Source organism: Zootoca vivipara, chromosome 15 (assembly GCF_965207765.1).
Source record: "Zootoca vivipara chromosome 15, rZooViv2.hap1.1, whole genome shotgun sequence".
Lineage (NCBI taxonomy): Eukaryota > Metazoa > Chordata > Lepidosauria > Squamata > Lacertidae > Zootoca > Zootoca vivipara.
The window spans coordinates 16,620,969-16,641,211 of NC_142598.1; the positions used below are offsets into that span (position 1 = coordinate 16,620,969).

Sequence of the window (20,243 nt, forward strand, 5' to 3'; positions counted from 1 at the left end):
ACCAGTGTACACCAGCAGATGAGAGCCTTTCAGCAATGCGTAGTTGACCTGTGTACAGTAGTGCCTTCGCAAGACGAATTTAATTCGTTCCGTGAGTCAATTCGTTTTGCGAAAAAAATCGTCTTGCGAATCGCGGTTTCCCATAGGAATGCATTGAAATTTCTTTTTTTGCCCATAGGAACTCATTAATTAAATTTCAATGCATTCCTATGGGAAACTACAATTCATAAGATGAATTTTTCGCAAAACGAATTCGTCTTGCGAGTCACCATCAGATCGCAAGACGCGTTCGTCTTGCGAAAAATTCGTCTTGCAGGGCATTCGTCTTGCGAGGTACCACTGTATAGGGAAAAGGAAAGATCTGTGTGCGTAAGGCAATGACACCTGTCCCAGGGCAGGGGGGGGGGCTGTTGCAGTCTATGTGTTGTCAGACTCCAGTTCCCATTCCCTCTGACCGTTGACCATGCTGGCCCGGGGCTGATGGGAGCCCAACAAGATCTGGGAAGGGCCACAAGGTTAGCTAGCCCTGCTGCTATTCTCACCAACGAAATGTTGGGAGGCTGTATCTCCCTATGGTTGTTGTAGCAGGTGGTGTTCTTCTTCTTTACCAGGAACATGTTTGGATCTGTAGCCACTCCTGACACACCCCGAAACACGCCCCAGGAGTCTGGTTTTACCTGCTGCCAGCTCATGCAAGGAGATGAAGTAATTTGGGCACTCCTGCTGTTTTCCCTAAGGAGTTCAGATCACAAAATGCATCTCGCCAACACAACATGGGACTCCGCTGGTCAACAACTGCACTGGCTCAGGGGCTGAGAGAACATAGGAGGTAGGTAGATCTGAATTTTTGACTTCACAGGGAAGGAGGCAGAAGTACTCAGAGGGGCCCATAGCAAATATCGCAGCCTTAGCAAAGCTCCCAGACCTTGGCTGGTTCTCGGTTTTGCAGGACTCTGAGGAAGCCTCCCTTATTGTGAAGGGGAGGGGTGTCGCTCCCACTAATTACGGGACATCACAAATTAACTGGCAGCCATGTTTTCATCCCCCAAAGCCAGGTCTTCACTTCTGGCTGACATTACACTCTGTGTGTGGTTTTAGAAACATTTTGTCCTAGAAGACTTGTGGTGAGAGTCCTGCCGCTGTGGTTTCTTCGGCAAGTGCTGCAATGAAGCGGCTGCCTAAGTAGGTCACATCCACAGTGTACGTTAAAAGCTTTAAGAGGCACGGCATTCTCCCAAAGAATCCTGGGAGCTGTAGTTTGTTAAGGGCGCCCTCAAAAACTCTCAGCACCCTTAGCAAACTACAGCTCCCAGAAATCTCGTGAGGGATGTACTATTACGTTGCCGTTTTTATGAGGATATACGTTTGACTTTTATTACACCTGTTTTGCAAAAGTCCACGAAAGAATCCGAACACCATAGTTTAAAACTACTGGTAGAGGACAAGAATCCCAAGACTACATTAAATGTAGCCAAATTTTGTGTGACTGCAATCAATCGCAGGAAGCAAGTGGTATCCAATAATGATCAAACCCCTAAATGTTAACTACAGGGGGTACGCTAATAATTAATTTTAATTTTAATATTTAAATCCTTGTTATATTCACACTGTCCTTTGTATTTTTGATATGTTTTATGATCTGTGATATTGTGCGTGTTGATGCTGGTCTGCGACCGTATTAATAAATTCATTCATTCATTCAATCAATCAATCCCATGGCTCTTAAAGAGATGTAACGGGACACCATAAGTACAAAACTTGCCTCAGCAATGAATCCACAAAGTGGCCTAAGAGAACCCACTATTCTCTAGCATTTCTTCTCTAACATCTCTTCTCTGACAAATAGTTGTAAAGGGGACAGTAAAGAGTTTTTAAAATCATGAAGGATGTGGAGATATTCCCCCCCCCCCCCGGTAATACTAGAATGGTGTAAAATGTGTTGGCACAGGCCAGAGAAAAAAAGAATTTCTTCACATGGTTCACAGTTTTATTATTAGCTTATTGAATTCACTGCCACAAGATGTGATGCTAGCTGCTAGCCAGATTTCCACTCTCAACGCCGCTTTCCCCCCAGGGAAACCCAATCTTTAGCGCTTAATCGGAGCAAATGTCCCTCACGTTTCCTCTGGGTTGATGTTTGCCCCTATTTAAAGCTAAAGAGTGGTTTTCCCTAGGAAAGGAGTGGAGAAAATCGCTCAGATCCATTCTTTCTAGGCACGGGACACACAGAAGTGTGGGTACACCCTTAAGTCGCTGCTTTCTTCCAGTGTTTTCAAACTTGGGTCTCCAGCTGTTGTTGGGCTACGTCCCTAGCTAGCAGGACCAGGCATGATGGGAGTCGTAGTCCAACAACATGTGGGGACCCAAGTTTGAGAAACACAGCTTGAGAAATCATGCCACATATTAATGCAGAGCAGGTCTGACAAGGACCAGTAGAAACGATAACTAAGTGGAAATGCTGGGATCAGAAGTAGTGTCCCTCCAAACACCAGGAGATGGGGACAAAAAGCGGAGAACATGTATGAACTTAATTCCCTGCTCTTGGGCTTCCCAGAGACATCTGAATGAAGCCACTAATGAAAGGCATAATACATACCCCCCCAACATATCTCTGATGAAAATAGGGACATCCTATTCCAAAACAATAATAATTTTTATTTATACCCTGCCCATCTGACTGGGTTGCCCCAACTACTCTGGGCAGCTTCTAGCATATATAAAAACATAATAAAACATTAAAAAAAAACTTCCCTGTACAAGGCTGCTTCAGATGTCTTCTAAAGGTTGTGTAGTTGCTTATCTCCTTGGCTTGGGGGTCATATAACTCCATACCCGCCAACATTTCTAAGATGAAGATAGGGACACCCAGGGCTCTTTTTTTAGCCAGAACCAGTGCTTTTTTCTTTTAAAAATGTTTAGATGGTGTACTCTCATTTTGACTCAAGAAAATCACCATTTTATAGTTCGAATCGGAAAAGGTAAATACAGTAAATGGACAAAAGTTCAAAGATTCACAAAATGTTTAGGGGTGTGTGTACCCCTGCGTCCCTCCAGAAAAAAGCACTGGCCAGAACTCATCGGAACTCAGTTCTGGCACCTCTCAGGTGGGTGCCATTGCCATGATAAGGGAACAAGGAGGGTGTTCATGGTGAGCTCTGGCACCTCTTTTTCTAGGAAAATAGTACTGGGACGTCCTAAGTAAAAGTGGGACATTCTGGGATCAAATCAGAAATCAGGACGGCTTCTGTAAATCTGGGACTGACCCTGGTAAATAGGGATACTCGGAGGGTATGGAATATAATGCATGACCATAAGACACCTTGGTCTGATTCAACAGGGACATTCCTAAGGGTTCAGAACACTTGAAATATGGAATTATTATTACTGTTCCTACTACTAAAATTGCTACGCCCTCCTTATATCGCCTGTGCCGCCAACACCCCTGTGTCTGACTGTTCCTGCTTCCTTGTGAGCTTCCATGGCAGCTTTTCTGGCTGTTTGTAGCCGTGTACCTGCCAGCTTCTCCCGTTCCACACTTCTTGAAAAGGGCCTGAAATTTGGAAGGACAAAGACCCCAGCAACAAGGGATGGGGAGAAAAGGGGGTTGGCTCTGAAAGCAAAGGCACTAAAACGAAATTGGATGAGATCACTGGCTGGGAGGCCTTTGTTATCCCCTCGGGATTTATGGGTGGCAGGGACACATATATATCCCCTGGGGTGTCACCCTCTGAATGAGGAGCCAGTGCCAGCAGAAAAAGAAACATACAGAGACTGAGAAAGACAAACAAGGGCAGAGAAGGAAGGTCCTACAGGCCGAGGCTCCGGAGAGGAAGACAAAAGGGAATGAGGAGCTCCCAGCCCATGCCCAATAAATCTTGGTTATGGGAAGTCCTAACTGTGACCCCCCCCCTCAGGGTAGCTTTCCCTGCTGTGAAGACTCTGCACAACGGTTCAATTAAGCAGTTGTAGACCCTGGATGTACACATGTCCTTATGGAGAGCTCCTCTTTAAGCAGCCATTGCATGTTGCTCTGGTTGGGAAGTAAATAATAATAATAATAATAGTAAAAATTTATTATTTATACCCCGCCCATCTGGCTAGGTTTCCCCAGCCACTTTGGGCAGCTCCCAACAGAATATTAAAAACACGATAAAACATTAAACATTAAAAACTTCCCTAAACAGGGCTGCCTTCAGATGTCTTCTAAAAGTCAAGTAGTTGTTTACTTCCTTGACATCTGAAGGGAGGGCGTTCCACAGGGCGGGTGCCACTACTGAGAAGGCCCTCTGCCTGGTTCCCTGTAACCTCACTTCTCGCAGTGAGGGAATCGCCAGAAGGCCCTCAGAGCTGAACTTCAACGGACATTTCTCTTCTCTCTCGCCGCCACCCCATGTTAGAGGCACAAAGACACAAATTGCCAGCCCTGATTTTTAAAATAATAATAACAGATTGCTTATACTACACTGGAACAATAAGGTACAAGAAGAAATCATAGGATCGTAGAGTCGGAAGGAATCACGGGGGTCACCAATCCGTTGCAATGCAGGAATCCTGCGCACAGCCAACCCTAGGTGGAATCTTCTGGGTTAACAGCTGGATGCACTAGCCCATTTCGCCACAGGAGACAATTTCTGTTAGAAGACATATAGAAATGATGGAAATCTTTGTACTCTTTAATTACAGGCTAAGCCCTTTATTGTGTCATTTAAAATAAGATAGAAATGTTTGTATTTATATACAGTACATTGCAGGTGATATTTAACCAACTTTTACTCAGAGCAGAAAAACTGAAGTTAATGACCTGTTGGTTGATTTCAGTGGGTCTTCCCAGAGCAAAGCTTAGTTGACTGCCACCCTATGGATGGGCTTTAACTAATGTCCTTGAAGTCTTTGCAAGGACTTCTGCTAGTGTAATAAACTCGTGGAGCATTGCAGGCTGGGCCAACGAATTCGGGGATGAGTCTTTCTGCAAGTACAGTATATAAAGGGTTATGATGTGATAATGCTGCAAGGAACTTGGCTAACTGACAGCATCTCCCTTGATGACTATCATGTGTTTGAAACCTAGGCCTCTAAACTGACACGGAAGGGGCGACCAGGAAGGGGCCTTGCTACAATGGTCTCTTCATCCCTCTCTTCCCAGATCACAGTCTTCGAGGGGCCTGAGCATCTAAGCTTTGGGAAGCATTTTGAATTTTGGGACTAAATCTATTATTTTTGTCTCTGTTTATATTCCACCCTATAAAGTTAAAGCACAGATTGAGAGCTCCTGGCACAGATTACAAAGCTGCCCATCCTCTCCATTAATCAAATGCCCTACTGCTCCTGTGTATAAAGGTAAAGGGACCCCTGACCGTTAGGTCCAGTCGCGGACGACTCTGGCGTTGCAGCACTCATCTCGCTTTACTGGAAGAGGGAGCCGGCATACAGCTTCCGGGTCATGTGGCCAGCATAACTAAGCTGCTTCTGGTGAAACCAGAGCAGCGCACGGAAAACGCCGTTTACCTTCCCGCCAGAGCGGTACCTACTTATCTACTTGCACTTTGATGTGCTTTCGAACTGCTAGGTGGGCAGGAGCTGGGACCGAACAATGGGAGCTCACTCCGTCGCGGGGATTCGAACCGCCGACCTTCTGATCAGCAAGCCCTAGGCTCTGTGGTTTAGACCACAGTGCTTTAAAAAAATGTTTAGGGGCACTCTCATTTTTACTCATGAAAATCACCATTTTATAGTTCAAGTCGGGGGAAACAAATACAGTAAATGGACAAAATTATAAAGATTCACAAAATGTTTGGGGGTATGCGTGCCCCTGCGTACCCCCAGGAAAAAGCACTGATTCTATACATCAATTGTCTATATAATATTGCCTTACTATTATTCTCTACTATTACCTCCCTTGAAAACTTAATAATGGTGATGATAACAATCACACATGCACACAACACTCAGAGCATGTGCAGTTTCTCACTTTAAAGGCACTTAAATCTTTGCGCCATCTAACCTACAGAAATGAAATGGGGTTTGCTTCGGCTGCCCCTATGCTTAGCACATTTACTTGGGAATGCAAGCACCAATTTTGTTGCAGAAATTGATAACATATATTTAAAGCAAAAAGTAATAAAGTAAGCATCTGTCATCACAGACGGGCCCAGGCGGCAACCCCGTGATGATAAAATCATTTTAAAAATGAGAAGGAAGGAAGGATGTTGTGGCAGTCACGCACCAGAATTTTGTTTCATTCTAATCTGATACAATTATATAACTTGAAATCTACTCTGCTACTTTTGTTTGGGTACGGATTGTTCCTCATTAATTCTGCCCCCTCTCCAGTGCACTGTCCCTCTGCAAAATGTCTGCCCACAGGGCAGCGTGAAAAGCATCTCTCCACGTATCCTTGCTGTTTGAACTTGGTGCATGGATTGTATGGCCAATAAGGCAATCTTGGCAAGGCCAGACCATCAGTAGAGAGGTAGAGGTGACTTGCTTCTTCAGTTTACTGTATTTATATCCCCTCTTCCAAACAGCACAAGGTAGCATACATGGTCACATACACACTGTTTTATCCTCACAACAGCCCAGGGGAAGTTAGCCTCAGAGACGGTAGCCAGCCCAAGGTCACCCAGTAATCTGGGGTGTGAAACCAGAAGCCTCTTCAGCCCTGTTCATTTCCCATGCTGGCTGCAGAGTCCAACAGAATCCGAAGGGCCACAAGTTCCCCACCCCTGCTGTTAGTTTTGTTGGTGGTTGTGAAGTTTATAGAGGTATTATCATAGAAATGGAAGCAACCACAAGGGTCATCTAGTCCAACCCCCTTTTTTGCTCAATGTGGGTCTCGAACCCACAACCTTAAGATTCATAGCTGCCCAATCTCCCGCTGAAAAATGCGGGATCAGCAGCAGTGCGGCACCGGAAGTCGCTTCTACGCATGTCCGGACATGCGTAGAAGCAACTTCCGGTGCCGCTGTGCCCGATTTTCAGTGCCCAGGCATGGGCGGAATGGCACTGGAAGTCGCTTCTACACATGTCCGGACATGTGTAGAAGCGACTTCCGGTGCCGCGCTACACATGTCTGGGCACCGGAAATCGGGCGGCGCCAGGACCCAAAATGGAGCCTCCCTGGCTGGTAGGAAATCCAGGGGATTTACAGGATTTTTTCCAATCCGGGCTGCCAGCGGGAAACGTTTTAAAATACGGGGGATTCCCGCAAAAAATGGGAGACTTGGCAACTATAATAAGATTAAGTGTCTTGTGCTTTATGGAATGCTCTAAGCTTAAGCACTGCACCATTTGGGGCCTCTATCATTCTCGAGAGGCAATGGAAAGTGCCTTCGGGGGTGAAGTCAAACTCAGGGCTGTCTTAAGCGTATCTGGCGCCCTGGTGCCGTGGTGCGCTGATCCCTCCGGCGCCCCCCTGCCCCCTTTCGCAGCGCAGCTGTCTGGTGGGCACCGCACACAGTGCGGCACTCCCTGGCAGCCCAGCACCCTGGCGCATTGCGCCACCCAGCCTTGCCTTAGAGTAAGCATCTGTCATCATAGACGAGCCCAGGCGGCAACCCCGTGATGATAAAATCATTTTAAAAATGAGAAGGAAGGAAGGATGTTGTGGCAGTCACGCACCAGAATTTTGTTTCATTCTAATCTGATGCAATTATATAACTTCAAATCTACTCTGCTACTTTTGTTTGGGTACGGATCGTTCCTCATTAATTCTGCCCTCTCTCCAGTGCACTGTCCCTCTGCAAAATGTCTGCCCACAGGGCAGCGTGAAAAACTGGTCAAACTGCTGTGTTAGCAGCACTGAAGTGACCTCCCCAGCGGACAAACCTGGACAGTGTGCATGGAGGTCCTGGGGTGCCCAGACATTAATACCCCCCTCTCGGCCTCGCTGATGGGGTCCAAAGGAAAGCAGAGAAATGCTTTTGACACCAGCTTGGCTGCAGGAGTTGGTGGAAGGAGGCATGGAAGGTGCCATCCAACCACCTGAGGAGCTCCACTCTGGATTTCTTCTCCCAAAACCTTCCACAAGTTTTAGGATCAGAGTTCTCCTTCTTCTAGATGGGCTACCTTCCCAGGTTGACGAGGCCCATCTGCCCCTACCACACTTTTTCTGCCTCAGGTGTCAAAATGTCTTGGGATTATCTGGCTCTCACTACGACGGAAAGAAGGCAATCTCTGGGTGTTTTAGACCCAGGACAACCGTGATTTTAACACGAAAACCAGCACCTTTTCTAGCCGGAAAAGGCAACTCAAATGCTGGAGGATTGGTGTGATGTGCTCTGCGTGACACACCCATCCAACAAACGCTCAACTTCCTTTCAGCTCTGCAAGCCTGAATGTGATAGCTACTGGCTAATGATTAATTTCCTTGCCTTGCTCTGCGCTTTCCGCACAGGGGTAGGGTAGACGTCTGAGGAAGTGCAAGAGAAGAGAAGTAAAAAGCTAGCAAAAGTACCACTAGCCCACTTCCTGGTTTGTCACGTTCCTCTCACCACAAAACTCCGGCAGTGGGCAGAGCATGGTATGTTTTCTTCATGCTTGCTCTTTCTTGTCTGAGGAGCCTGTCATGGCTTATCAGCTGTTGAAACCAAAGTTCATATGTTGTTATTGATGGCAAGCTGTGTCACAGACACATGATGGCCGGGAAATGGGATTGAAGCACGAACAAGAGCAATTTCCGTAAAAGAAGGAATGGAAGCGGCCAGGTGTGGTGAGAGAGAGTCCGGACAGTGAAGTCCATGAAGCTAGATTTCCTACCTACGGTAACCTGAGGTCCTCGCTCGCTTCTAAGTTCTGCTGGTGAGCTAAAATACCTTCAGTTGCTGTGGACATTCAGCCGAGGATGTCAGAAACCTCAAGACTGTAATTCCTCCAGATACAGAGAGGTAAAAAGACTCCAAGAGAGTGGAGAAGAGAGATGAGGTTAAGGGCTGGTGACTGTGATAGATAATTTATTACAGTCGGAGACCAGTTTAAGCTGTTGATTGTGATGGTAGCCATAAAACTGTTTTGTTATCTGTCGGTTAGCCGGCTGACTGGAAAACCTCCTCAGCCTGGCCTGCTTTATTTTTTCTGTAGGGTTGCCAAACTCAATTGAGGACAGGACTTCTGTGCCTTTAATTCCCCTGCTCTCTCTTGAGTCTGGAAACCTTAAAGAGAAACCAGCAGACCCTTTGCTTGGAAATTAATCAAAGGGTCTGCTGGTTTCTCTTTAAGGTTTCCAGACTCAAAAGAGGGCAGGGCAATTAAAGGCACAGAAGTCCTGTCCTCTGTTGAGTCTGGCAACCCTATTTTTCTGCTCAGAAAAAAATACAGGGTGGCTCATAGGAATAGGCTGATGTTAGCCCCATGGCAAAGTTCAATGCCACGATCTGAAAATCTCCCCCTGCTAATTTCTGCACATCAAGCATTTGTTGAAGGCCAGGTTTGGGGCATGAGCTATGCTTACTCAGTGGTGGGGAAAGCATACTCTGAACATGCTCAGAAGCATTGAAAAGAGATTAAAGTGAGATGTGGTTATGACGGCCTGCCTGAAATTGTGTCCTCAGATAGTGTCCCTACGTTTACTTTTGGCAGGTCTTCTTCTGTGCTCCTAAAAGAATAGCGATAAGCAGAAATTCAGCAGGTACAGCTTCTTCATCACTGCATTTCCATTCTAGGAAACTCGCATCTGCTGAATTTCTGCCTGTCGTGCAACTATTAAAGGCACAAGAAATCAGACAGAACAAAATAGAGCAATGCTTCCCTATTCCTTCCTTGGCAATTTAGACAGTCAGATTTTTTTCTTTTACTTATTTGCGGAGTTATTTTTATGCTGCTTTTAAAAGCAAACCCCTTGCAAGACAGCTACAAAATAAGAGGATTAAGAACATCACAACAAAATAAATACAATTAAGAATCCACAAAACAGCATCACGTTAAAGCAGAGAGAACCAGTGCCAGCATTTTTTTTAAATGGCAGAATAAAAGGTTTTAGACTTTGTATTCATTTATTAAGACTACTTTATTAGAGAAAGAACTTTTGCAGAATGGGACTTAGTTGTGAGTAAGCATTGCTGAAGGATCTTGGCCATGTGAATAATAATGCTATAATAATTTATAATACTATATCAAATTCCACTTGTATATAAATGAGCTGGATGGTATATAAATGAAGAAAAACTTGCTAAGGAGAGGTGTGTTGCCATGATGCATTGGAAAAGCCATTGGAGGGGGTGGTATGTGTGACTTTCATTTCCTGATCTAAATGGAATTTTACCAATTTTACCAAAAACTGGAAATGAAAGTGGTCAGGTTGTTTTCGGCTTCAGTTTGGTACCCTATCTAGCAAAGTGTCTGGGCACCTTCTGTAGAAACACAAGGTAAAACTGAAAAGGGTCCCTTCGGAATTTGCTGTGACACTTTGGGCAGATCTACCTGCAGGATAATCTCAGAATGGTTTCAAAGCCCGTGTTCCTCCGCTGAAATTGGCTGCCTCCTGTAGCTGCTTTTCATTTTTGAAAAAATGTTGGGAGACTGTTCACATGTCCCAAATATAGCATCTGATTTTGCCCTAAGAAAAAGGCTAAGAACAGGGATGGGATCTCCAGATTGCGATGGACTCCAGTTCTCATCCAGTCTGGTCATTGCTGACCCCTGCCATAGAGCAGTAGAGCATGTCCTTGGGGATCCTGCCATCTTCATTCTGTGGACATGACCTTCACTTGAACAGATCGTATTCTCTAGGAAGGCCTAACAGACAGGAAATTTATAGAGCCATTCCACACTCCACAGTAGTCAGTTAACGTTTGCACAGAACCTTTTATGCAGCACAATCCTATACATATCTGTGAGGGACAGGGGATATCGCGAAGTCCCTCCCCTCCTGAGTTCCAGCCCATCCCCGAGCGCAGGGGAAAGCAGGGAGAGCTCCGTCTCAAGTGGGGAAGCAGGAAGTGGTGTCCGAGGCTCAGACAGGGTAGCGGAGCCAGCGTCCCAGGTGGGACAGGAAGGGGGAAGCAAGGAGGGCAGGCCTGTCCCCCCAACTCTGGAATTGCGCAGAAAACGTAGGGGGAAGAGGATGGGTCTCCCCAAGTTATTATGTTGGAGAAAAACGCGCCAAACGCCATTCGGAGGTTCTGATTCTAGCGGATAAGATGTGTCTCTGTAAATAGCACTGCCTTCAGCACTGTAAATAAGCAGCACCAATAAAAAGATAAAATGCAGAGCGGTGTAGAGTCGTTACTCTGAAGTAGCCCACTCCGGCCACTGTGACAATATCTACTCAGAGAAATTGGTTTCACTGAGTTCAATGCGGCTTGCTCCTAGGTAGATGGGCATAGGATTGCAATCTGCCCTCTCCATCACCTGTGCATTTTCTCAGATAATCAGAAAAGACTCTCCACTCTTCCACAAACATTTACTAGTCTTTTTGGTCTCCTATTTTAAAACTATTGGACTATATGGAGGTGGTGAAATTGACAGCAAAAAATAATAACTTTAAGCATATTGGATTACCTGCATTTAGGTTTTGGCTGTTCTTTATTGCTTCATCCTCTGCCACCCTGCACACTCTTTGCATTTCTCAAAAATGTTGGTTACACGCCTAGAATGTAGTTCGTTACAGTGACAAGCAGTGGAGGAAATGAGGTGACTCCTGTTCCATTAATAGTTGCAAGTAAGAAGGCATTCCTTCAGCTGCAGTTTGTCAGGGCAGACGAACTGAGAAAAAACTGTGCCTTCCCAAATTCTGTGTTACGATTAAAAGTACAGTAGCCCTGGCCACTCTTCCACCTGACCAGCCTAGAACAGGGGCATGAAAACGGGCCCACAGAGCGGTGAGATCACACCAAGGGACTTCTTTTCCCCATGACTGTCAGCAAAAATAAAGGATGCATAGGCGTTCGCTGACAAAAGTTGGTTCAGAAGTTCAGCCATGTAGAGGCTTGCTGGGATGCTGGACCTCTGCAGGAGTTGGGGTACCAATTAAAATAGGCTAAAGGATCCTGATGGTTTCTGGATGACTCCTGGGAATTTTCGTCTCACCTGGGATACTGTCAAAGCCATGGTGGACTTCTGGAATGGGGAAATGACTCAGGTTCACCGAATGGGTGTGCTTGTTTCATCAGTTTCATCGGTAGCCAGGAGCGCTTTTGCACAGCTGCACTCCTTCCTGAAAGTGACACATGCTTTAGTTACATCTTATTTGTAATATGGAGAGAGTCTCTGGGAGTTAAACCCTGAGGAAATATCAGTACATGCTGTCTTGCAGGACATCTTCTGGAGAAGAGAAGGCTAAGCGTAAAGCCTACGCAAATCTGGAGTCCCTAAGGTGGTTGGGTGGTACCTTGCATGCCTCCTTCTGGCAACTCCTGCAGCCAAGCTGGTGCCAAAAGTATTGCTCTGCTATCCTTTGGACACCATCAGCTGAGAAGAGGGTCTTGTTGTCTGGGCAGCCCAGGACTTGCACCCAGGGAGGTCACTAAGCTGCCCAGGCTTGCACCCAGGGAGGTCACTAAGCTGTTTAGCTTCACCCCTGGAGGTGCACTCCATTGTCTCTTGAGATAGATGGATGTCAAGTCCAGGGCTGGATTTAGGTTTGATGAGGCCCTAAGCTACCGAAGGTATATGTCCAGCTGTCCTTTGTCAACAACAAATTGTCACTGTTTTTTGTGTTGAATATATGCTATATGGTAATTTATGGACCTTGTGGACATAAGGGACACAGGTGGCGCTGTGGGTTAAACCAGAGAGCCTAGGGCTTGCTGATCAGAAGGTCGACGGTTCGAATCCCTGCAACGGGGTGAGCTCCCGTTCCTCAGTCCCAGCTCCTGCCAACCTAGCAGTTCAAAAGCACGTCAAAGTGCAAGTAGATAAATAGGGACCGCTGCGGTGGGAAGGTAAATGGTGTTTCCATGTGCTGCTCTGGTTCGCCAGAAGCGGCTTTGTCATGCTGGCCACATGACCTGGAAGCTATACGCCGGCTCCCTCGGCCAATAATGCGAGATGAGCGCGCAACCCCAGAGTCGGTCACGACTGGACCTGATGGTCAGGGGTCCCTTTACCTTTACCTATATGCTATATGGTAATTTATGGACCTAATAGGTCCATAAGGGACACAGGTGGTGCTGTGGGTTAAACCAGAGAGCCTAGGGCTTGCTGATCAGAAGGTCGACGGTTCGAATCCCTGCAACGGGGTGAGCTCCCGTTCCTCGGTCCCAGCTCCTGCCAACCTAGCAGTTCAAAAGCACGTCAAAGTGCAAGTAGATAAATAGGGACCGCTGCGGTGGGAAGGTAAATGGTGTTTCCATGTGCTGCTCTGGTTCGCCAGAAGCGGCTTTGTCATGCTGGCCACATGACCTGGAAGCTATACGCCGGCTCCCTCGGCCAATAATGCGAGATGAGCGCGCAACCCCAGAGTCGGTCACGACTGGACCTGATGGTCAGGGGTCCCTTTACCTTTACCTATATGCTATATGGTGATTTATGGACCTAATAGGTCCATAAGGGACACAGGTGGTGCTGTGGGTTAAACCAGAGAGCCTAGGGCTTGCTGATCAGAAGGTCGATGGTTCAAATCCCTGCAACGGGGTGAGCTCCCGTTCCTCAGTCCCAGCTCCTGCCAACCTAGCAGTTCAAAAGCACGTCAAAGTGCAAGTAGATAAATAGGGAGGGCTGCGGTGGGAAGGTAAATGGTGTTTCCATGTGCTGCTCTGGTTCGCCAGAAGCGGCTTTGTCATGCTGGCCCCTTGACCTGGAAGCTGTACGCCGGCTCCCTTGGGCAATAACGCGAGATGAGTGCCGCAACCCCAGAGTTAGTCACGACTGGACCTAATGGTCAGGGGTCCCTTTACCTTTCTTAATAGGTCCATACACAACACAAAACAAAACACTGTTGCTGTATGTAGGTTTTATTTTATTTGTTTTTTATCTTATATTTTAGAAATCTACATCCAGGTTTTTTCCTTTAATTTTTTGGGGGGTCCCCAAGAGAGTGGGGCCCTAAGCTATAGCTTGTTTAGCTTATACGTAAATCCGGCACTGATGCCAACAACAGCAGCAGCAACTCCACAGGCCTGGCTTTGAATAGTGTTTGGAAACTTCAGCTAGCAGCCAAACTATTGACCACCAGGGCTGATTCTAAGGGGCATGTGACTCCCTTGTTACCTCTTTGTTACCACAGCTTCACTGGCTACCAGTCTGTTACTGGACACAAGTCAGAGTTCTGGTTCTGACCTGCAAAGCCTTACACAGCTTGGAAGCAAGTGATCAGACGGACCGCATTCTCCCATATGAGCCAACCTAGGGTTGTTGTTTTTTAAATATTTTATTGATTTATGTACGTGACAGAACAAAACAAATACAAGAAAGAAATCGTAGCCCTCAACCCCAGCCAAGGCAAAGTCTGTTTTTCAACCGTCCATGTTTTCCATAACCGTTCTGGAAAATATCTGAAGAAATGTGCATGCACACGAAAGCTCATACCTATGACAAACTTGGTTGGTCACTAAGGTGCTACTGGAAGGATTTTTTATTTTTATTTTGACTGCGTCAGACCAACACGGCTACCTACCTGTAACTGGAAAATATCTGTTATCTCAAGGTGTCTCTCCATTGGCATTCATGTGTGGAGTGTGTTTGGTCGTTGTGTTCTTTTGTAGTTGCATATGTAATAAAACTGTCAAAACCACATCTGGGTGGGCAGTCTAAGTGTTTATATGAGCAGTCAATTGTTCCATGAATGCTAAATTGGGCCCTCCCTAACAAGAGGGCACGGGTTGCGGTGTGACCTGGCAACCAGACCCTGTGTTGTGGGTGGGAACGTTTGGATGGCCACAACACCCTATTGGAGGTCCCTCGATGCTGGGTGCAATTAGACCAATGGGATGCCAGCGAAATTGTATCGAGGGCCCTCTATATAAATCCATGCATGTGTCCCTGAGCTTCCTCTTTTGGGCCAGCACACTGGAACACCCACCCACCTCTCCCTATATTTAGGGCTTGCATGCATAACCTTGCTATGCCGTCGTCTGTCGTTGAGACAGGGGCACGGCAGGAATTTTCCCCACTTGGCTGATTGGCTGGTGCCATTTGGGTTTTGCCTGCTGCGTAGCAAATCGTCACAACTTGTAAGGTTGCGGATAGGCTCTGGTTCAGGTGATAGGGGTGGCAGAGCGGTCTGGCCATCCCTATGCGATGGGTATTCCGTTAAAGGAATCCTGGAACTCTTGGTTGGTCAACCCTAAGGGGGGTTGTGCCCAGAGCCAGAGTCCAGGGGGGGCATCTGGCTGGTGGACTGGCTTGACCCCGCCTTCCACTATGCCGGGTGTTCACCCAAGGCTGACTTATGGTTGGTGCCCAGAGTCAGGGCTGCCTGCAGGGCTGCAGGGAGCTAGTCGAACCAGAGCCTATGCAACCACTCACTTGATTGTAATCAAGAAAGTTGTGGCCTAAATTCTGCCAAAAACCAAACCAAAATTTGAGTCTTGTCTGAATTTATTTGGGGATGGTTAAAAGGTCTTACACATGCAAAAGCTAAAGCTGTTGGTACTGCATCTGGTTTCTAATTTCCTGGAGGCAGGGGCTTTCCTGAACTTTGCAGTTGTCAATCCTGCAGCAGTAATGGGGACCCAGGTGGCACTGTGGGTTAAACCACAGAGCCTAGGGCTTGCTGATCAGAAGGTCGGTGGTTCGAATCCCCACGACGGGGTGAGCTCCCGCTGCTTGGTCCCAGCTCCTGCCCACCTAGCAGTTCGAAACCACATCAAAGTGCAAATAGATAAATAGGGACTGCTCCAAGCGGGAAGGTAAACGGCGTTTCCATGTGCAAAATAAAGAATATAAGAAAGGGAAAAAAACAAAATCCTGCAGCAGTAACTATGAATAAGAGCAATTTCCTATGAAGTAATCCAAGTTCTTCTCTACTATATAGGGAAAAAAGAGCCATTCGAAGTTTCATAGGATTTTGTTGGGTTGTCATCATGCTAGCTAGCTCTTCAAAGACTTCCTCCCAGAATGATCGGAAGAATTGAGGAGCTCCACATGTGGACATACTTTCCTGTCTCGCAGAAATCAGTTTGAATGTTGTTGGGTTGGGGGGGGGGGTTGCACCAAATTGTAACCCATTAAGCAGTATTGCTTTTTCGCATAGATCTTTTCCCCATAATTGGTTTAGGGTATGGCACAGATTCCCATGTTTCTAGTTTTTAATTAATGTTTTGTGATTAACAGAGATTTGTTTGAACACAACATGCAAGGAGTGTTTGAAAGGGCTCCTGTGTTTTGGAGACAATGTATTTGTACCCTGTGATTGTAGCTTCCTCACTGCCTCAAGGAAGGGCCTGCCAAATCAACACCTAGTGGAGAATAATGATAAAAAGGAAAAGGAAATCTACTAATCTAAGTGCACGGTCAAGTTGGGGAAGTCTATCCAGTAGGATAAGAGGTCAAAAACCATAATAATGCTCGATATCTGGTTAGGGCAGCTTCCCCAAGCTTGGATTTCCATAATGAAGTGTGCCATTTCTTTCTTTTTTTAAAGTCTAGTATAATAATTGTTATGTATTCAATGGTCTGTGTTTGCCTGAGCTTGAGTCTGGACTAAGGATTCTGAGCTCCTGTGTTCTGATTAGGTACATGATGTCCAATCACAGAACGTTTTAGGATTTGGGCCTCTGCCATTGGCCCTTGAACTCTGAGTCGTGATGTTAGGCAGCCAATCACGGTGGGAGTGGGAGTGGCTCAGGCTTTCAGGAATGTATATAAGCAGTTGCTTTGCCTGTTTCCCAGTTATGTGGTTCAGTAAAGGGTCTTGCTGTTATCGCTGTGTCTTGCCTTGTGGGAACTCACCCAACACTTCATTGATGGTTTGCTTGCTGTTTTCTCCCACTTCAACGAAAGCTTAATTCAGACACCCAGACACAGCCAATGAATCTTACCTCTTCCTGTCAAGAGATAGCAGAATCGGAAGTCATAGTTTGAAGTGAAACTGCCAGCTGTGGTTTGTGCATGCAGTGTTGACATGCTCTCTGAATTGAGCCAAGATTTATGGCGGGGGGGGGGGAGTCAAAGGAATTCATTATCTGATAGTTCAACCCCACCCAAAAATTCTTGAGGATGTTATGGGTATTCTCAGTGATGGCACCACCCTATTATCAGAACCTGGAGAAGCAAAAAGAGGACCTACCCCAGGCATGAATTTTTTCTGCTGCATAAAGAGGGGTAGGGACAGGGTTAAGCTCCCCCTCCTCTGTGTAGCTAGCTACCAAATTAGCTGATCAATAGCAGAGAGGAAAATCTGGAGGAACCTTGTGCACTTTCTGAATATTTTAATAACAACATGCTGTATCTATCTACCTGTTGCCTTTTCCTTCCTCCTTATGTGCATTTCCCCACTCCTGTGACTGAATCCCTCACTTTTCTTGATGTGAGAATGCTACAGTTAAAAGCTATATTTTTCGTACTCTTCCAGACTCATCATTCTGTATGATCATGAATGGAGCCCACCTTCCCGTCTCTGACAGTTCCTGGGGCCTGGAGGCTCAGGTAGGAATGCCGGGAAGAGAACCATCTAGCAGCAGCAACTGCTAGAAATGAAATGAAGAAATGATCGCCAGCTTGAGAATTGCGCGCCCTTTCCTTTGAAGGAGATTGTCTCCAAGCACCCTGAACAGCAGGACTGAGGCCCTCAGATGCTTCACAGGCATGTCATTGGCCAACGTCACCCAGAGCGTGATTTGCAAGGACCACAGTGCCAACCACCGGCTGCACCTGATCGGCTACAGCCTGATCTTCACCGCAGGTTTGCTGCTCAATGTGGCCGCTATCTGGATCTTCTTGAACTACCTGAAACTCAAGTCGGTGGTGAGCATCTACATGCTTAACTTGGCCGCAAGCGACCTCCTGTTCACCATTTCTTTGCCCTTCCGTATTTACTACTATTCCACGGAGAAGTGGCCCTTTAGAGAATTCCTCTGCCAGGTCTCTGGCTCTGTCTTCCAAATCAACATGTATGGTAGCTGCCTCTTCCTGATGTGCATCAACTTGGACCGCTATGTGGCGATTGTCCACCCGCTTCGCTGGCGCCACCTCCGGCGCCCCAGGCTAGCTCGGATTGTCTGCCTTGTGGTCTGGGTGCTTATCCTGGTGGGCTCTATTCCCGTGGCTTATGTCCACAAATCCACTTCCTGTGTCAAAGACAGGACGACCATCACTCTTTGCTTCGAGAACTTCAGTGAGGGCCTGTGGCAGAAAGAGCTCCTCCCGTTGATCATCCTCGCGGAGATCCTTGGCTTTCTTCTGCCCCTGACCTCCGTTTCCTACTGCTCAGTCCGAATCTTCCAGAAACTGTGCCAGGCTGGTGGGATGCAGAGCCTGCGCCAACGGAAGACGCTTCGCATGTTAGTGGTCAACCTGGTCATCTTCATTATCTGCTTTGTGCCCTACAACGTCGTTCTGGCAGCGTATGGGCTGATAAAAGCCCAGCTGATCAAGACTGACGTGCAAATGAAGGATTCGGTACGGCAGGCCCTGGTCATCACTGTGATATTGGCCAGTATGAACTGCACTCTGGACCCCCTGATCTATTACTTCAACACAGAGGGCTTCCGAAACACTTTTAATAAACTGAGGAGGGCGCAAGCTTGGGACTCTGAAATGGGAACACTTCAGAATCGGGTAACTGAAAGTAAGTCCTACCAGGCAACAAGTGCCAAGCGAGGATTCCCGGTCCAAACCTTAATCCTCCCCTACGAGGGCTTGCCATTTGTTCCCCCTAAGATATTTTTGAACAGCCCCATTGAAGATTCGGAAATATAAGCACGGGTGGGCTCTCCGACTGGTGACTACTGCAAAAAGTGCTTGCTAGGAATTTCTGAATGATAAACAAAGGGGCGCGGGATGTGATGAAACAAAACTGTAAAGGGGGTAAAGCCTCTTAGAACATGGATGTATGGAGGCAGTTTCAGACCTGTAGGGAGTATGTTTACATGACTACTGTAATCTGTTTCAACACCCTTGGCATTGTCTTCTTCTTTAGCGATCACTCGTAGCCAAGCAAGATTGTCTTCCATAAACACCGTTTTAACCGTGGGTCCGTAGCTGACTGTGGAGGCCAATTCTGGATGCACACGTCCTTCCACAGTGGGGACTTAGGTTTCCGGGCAGGAGTTGATCATTGTGCCTTCCTCTTAGCATGTTTCTCCCTTTCATCCTGAGTTTGAGCATCTTCAAAGCCCATGACACCTTTGGTAAAGGCTGTTCTCCAATTAGAATGCTCTCAGGCTAGTGTTTCCCAGTTGTCGTTGTTTATACAACTTTTTTTAAGATTTGCCTTGGGAGAGTCTTTAAACCTCTTTTGTTGACCACCAGCATTACGCTTACGATTTTTAAGTTCAGAATAGAGTCGTTGCTTTGGAAGACGATAATCAGGTATCCATACAACACGACCAGTCCAAAGAAGTTGATGTTGAAGAATCATTGCTTCAACACTGGTGATCTTTGCTTCTTCCAGTACACTGGCATTAGTTCTCTTGTCTTCCCAAGTGATGTGTAAAAAATTTCGGAGACACTGTTGCTGGAATATTTCGAGGTGTTAGAGACGGTGTTCATAAGTGGTCCACAGGCATACAGTAAGGTTGATAGTACAATAGCTTTGTTAAAAAGCATTTTGGTTTCCCTGCGAAAGTCCTAGTGCTCAAACACTCTGCACTTCAACTGCAACTTAAAGTGGATTGGATGCCTCTCACATGTAACTTGTGTTCTTCTCAGCCACATGGCATCCCACACTATCCCCCATTTTCACTTGGATTTTCCCAATCCATAATACGGTAAGGAAATAAAATCGCATGTTACCCAGCTGCCAACTACTGAAACGCAATGTGTGGATGGAGTTTCATTTCATTTTTACTTGTGTGGTGAGATAAGTGCATATATTTGCAATGCAGGCTTCTGGCGATGGTGGCAGTGGTGACTAGGGTGGTACTTTTATTGCACCACTGTACATGATGAGCAAAAAGGAAAGGGAAGAAATGCAGGTCCCTGCTTTGAGGACTGTACAAGTCGAATTTCAGCAATTGCAGGGACAACAAACAGGAAAGCCTGTGTCACAAGGGATCGATGTGATTAAAAGCATTTGTGATTCCTTTGGCTTAATTTTAATTGAAGGATAAAAGACGAACGGCTTAAGCCAGACTCCATGGGGCTTGAAGGGGGCTTGAAGTGGGGGTTGATGGGAGACTAAAGGTGCTCTCAGACAGAGTTTAGTATTG

At 46.5% G+C, this 20,243-nt stretch overlaps 1 protein-coding gene across 4 annotated transcripts; it reads left to right on the forward strand.

Annotated features, from left to right (window-relative positions):
- Positions 1 to 692: 692 nt before the first annotated feature.
- Positions 693 to 19,065, forward strand: LPAR5 (lysophosphatidic acid receptor 5). 4 transcript variants are annotated; one of them, XM_035097379.3, is made up of 2 exons: positions 693 to 829; positions 17,447 to 19,065. In XM_035097379.3, the coding sequence occupies exon 2, from the start codon at positions 17,680 to 17,682 to the stop codon at positions 18,790 to 18,792; it is 1,113 nt and encodes a 370-aa protein (XP_034953270.2). In that variant the 5' UTR covers positions 693 to 829; positions 17,447 to 17,679; the 3' UTR covers positions 18,793 to 19,065. The 4 variants fall into 4 exon arrangements, with proteins under 4 accessions (XP_034953270.2, XP_034953271.2, XP_088514497.1 ...); XM_035097380.3 differs by lacking the exon at positions 693 to 829 and adding an exon at positions 8,375 to 8,796; XM_088658371.1 differs by lacking the exon at positions 693 to 829 and adding an exon at positions 8,407 to 8,518.
- The last annotated feature ends 1,178 nt before the right edge of the window (positions 19,066 to 20,243 follow it).

Bases quoted from the DNA above. Each gene is read 5' to 3' on its own strand.
- LPAR5 (XM_035097379.3), top strand. From the start codon at position 17,680: ATGTCATTGGCCAACGTCACCCAGAGCGTGATTTGCAAGGACCACAGT.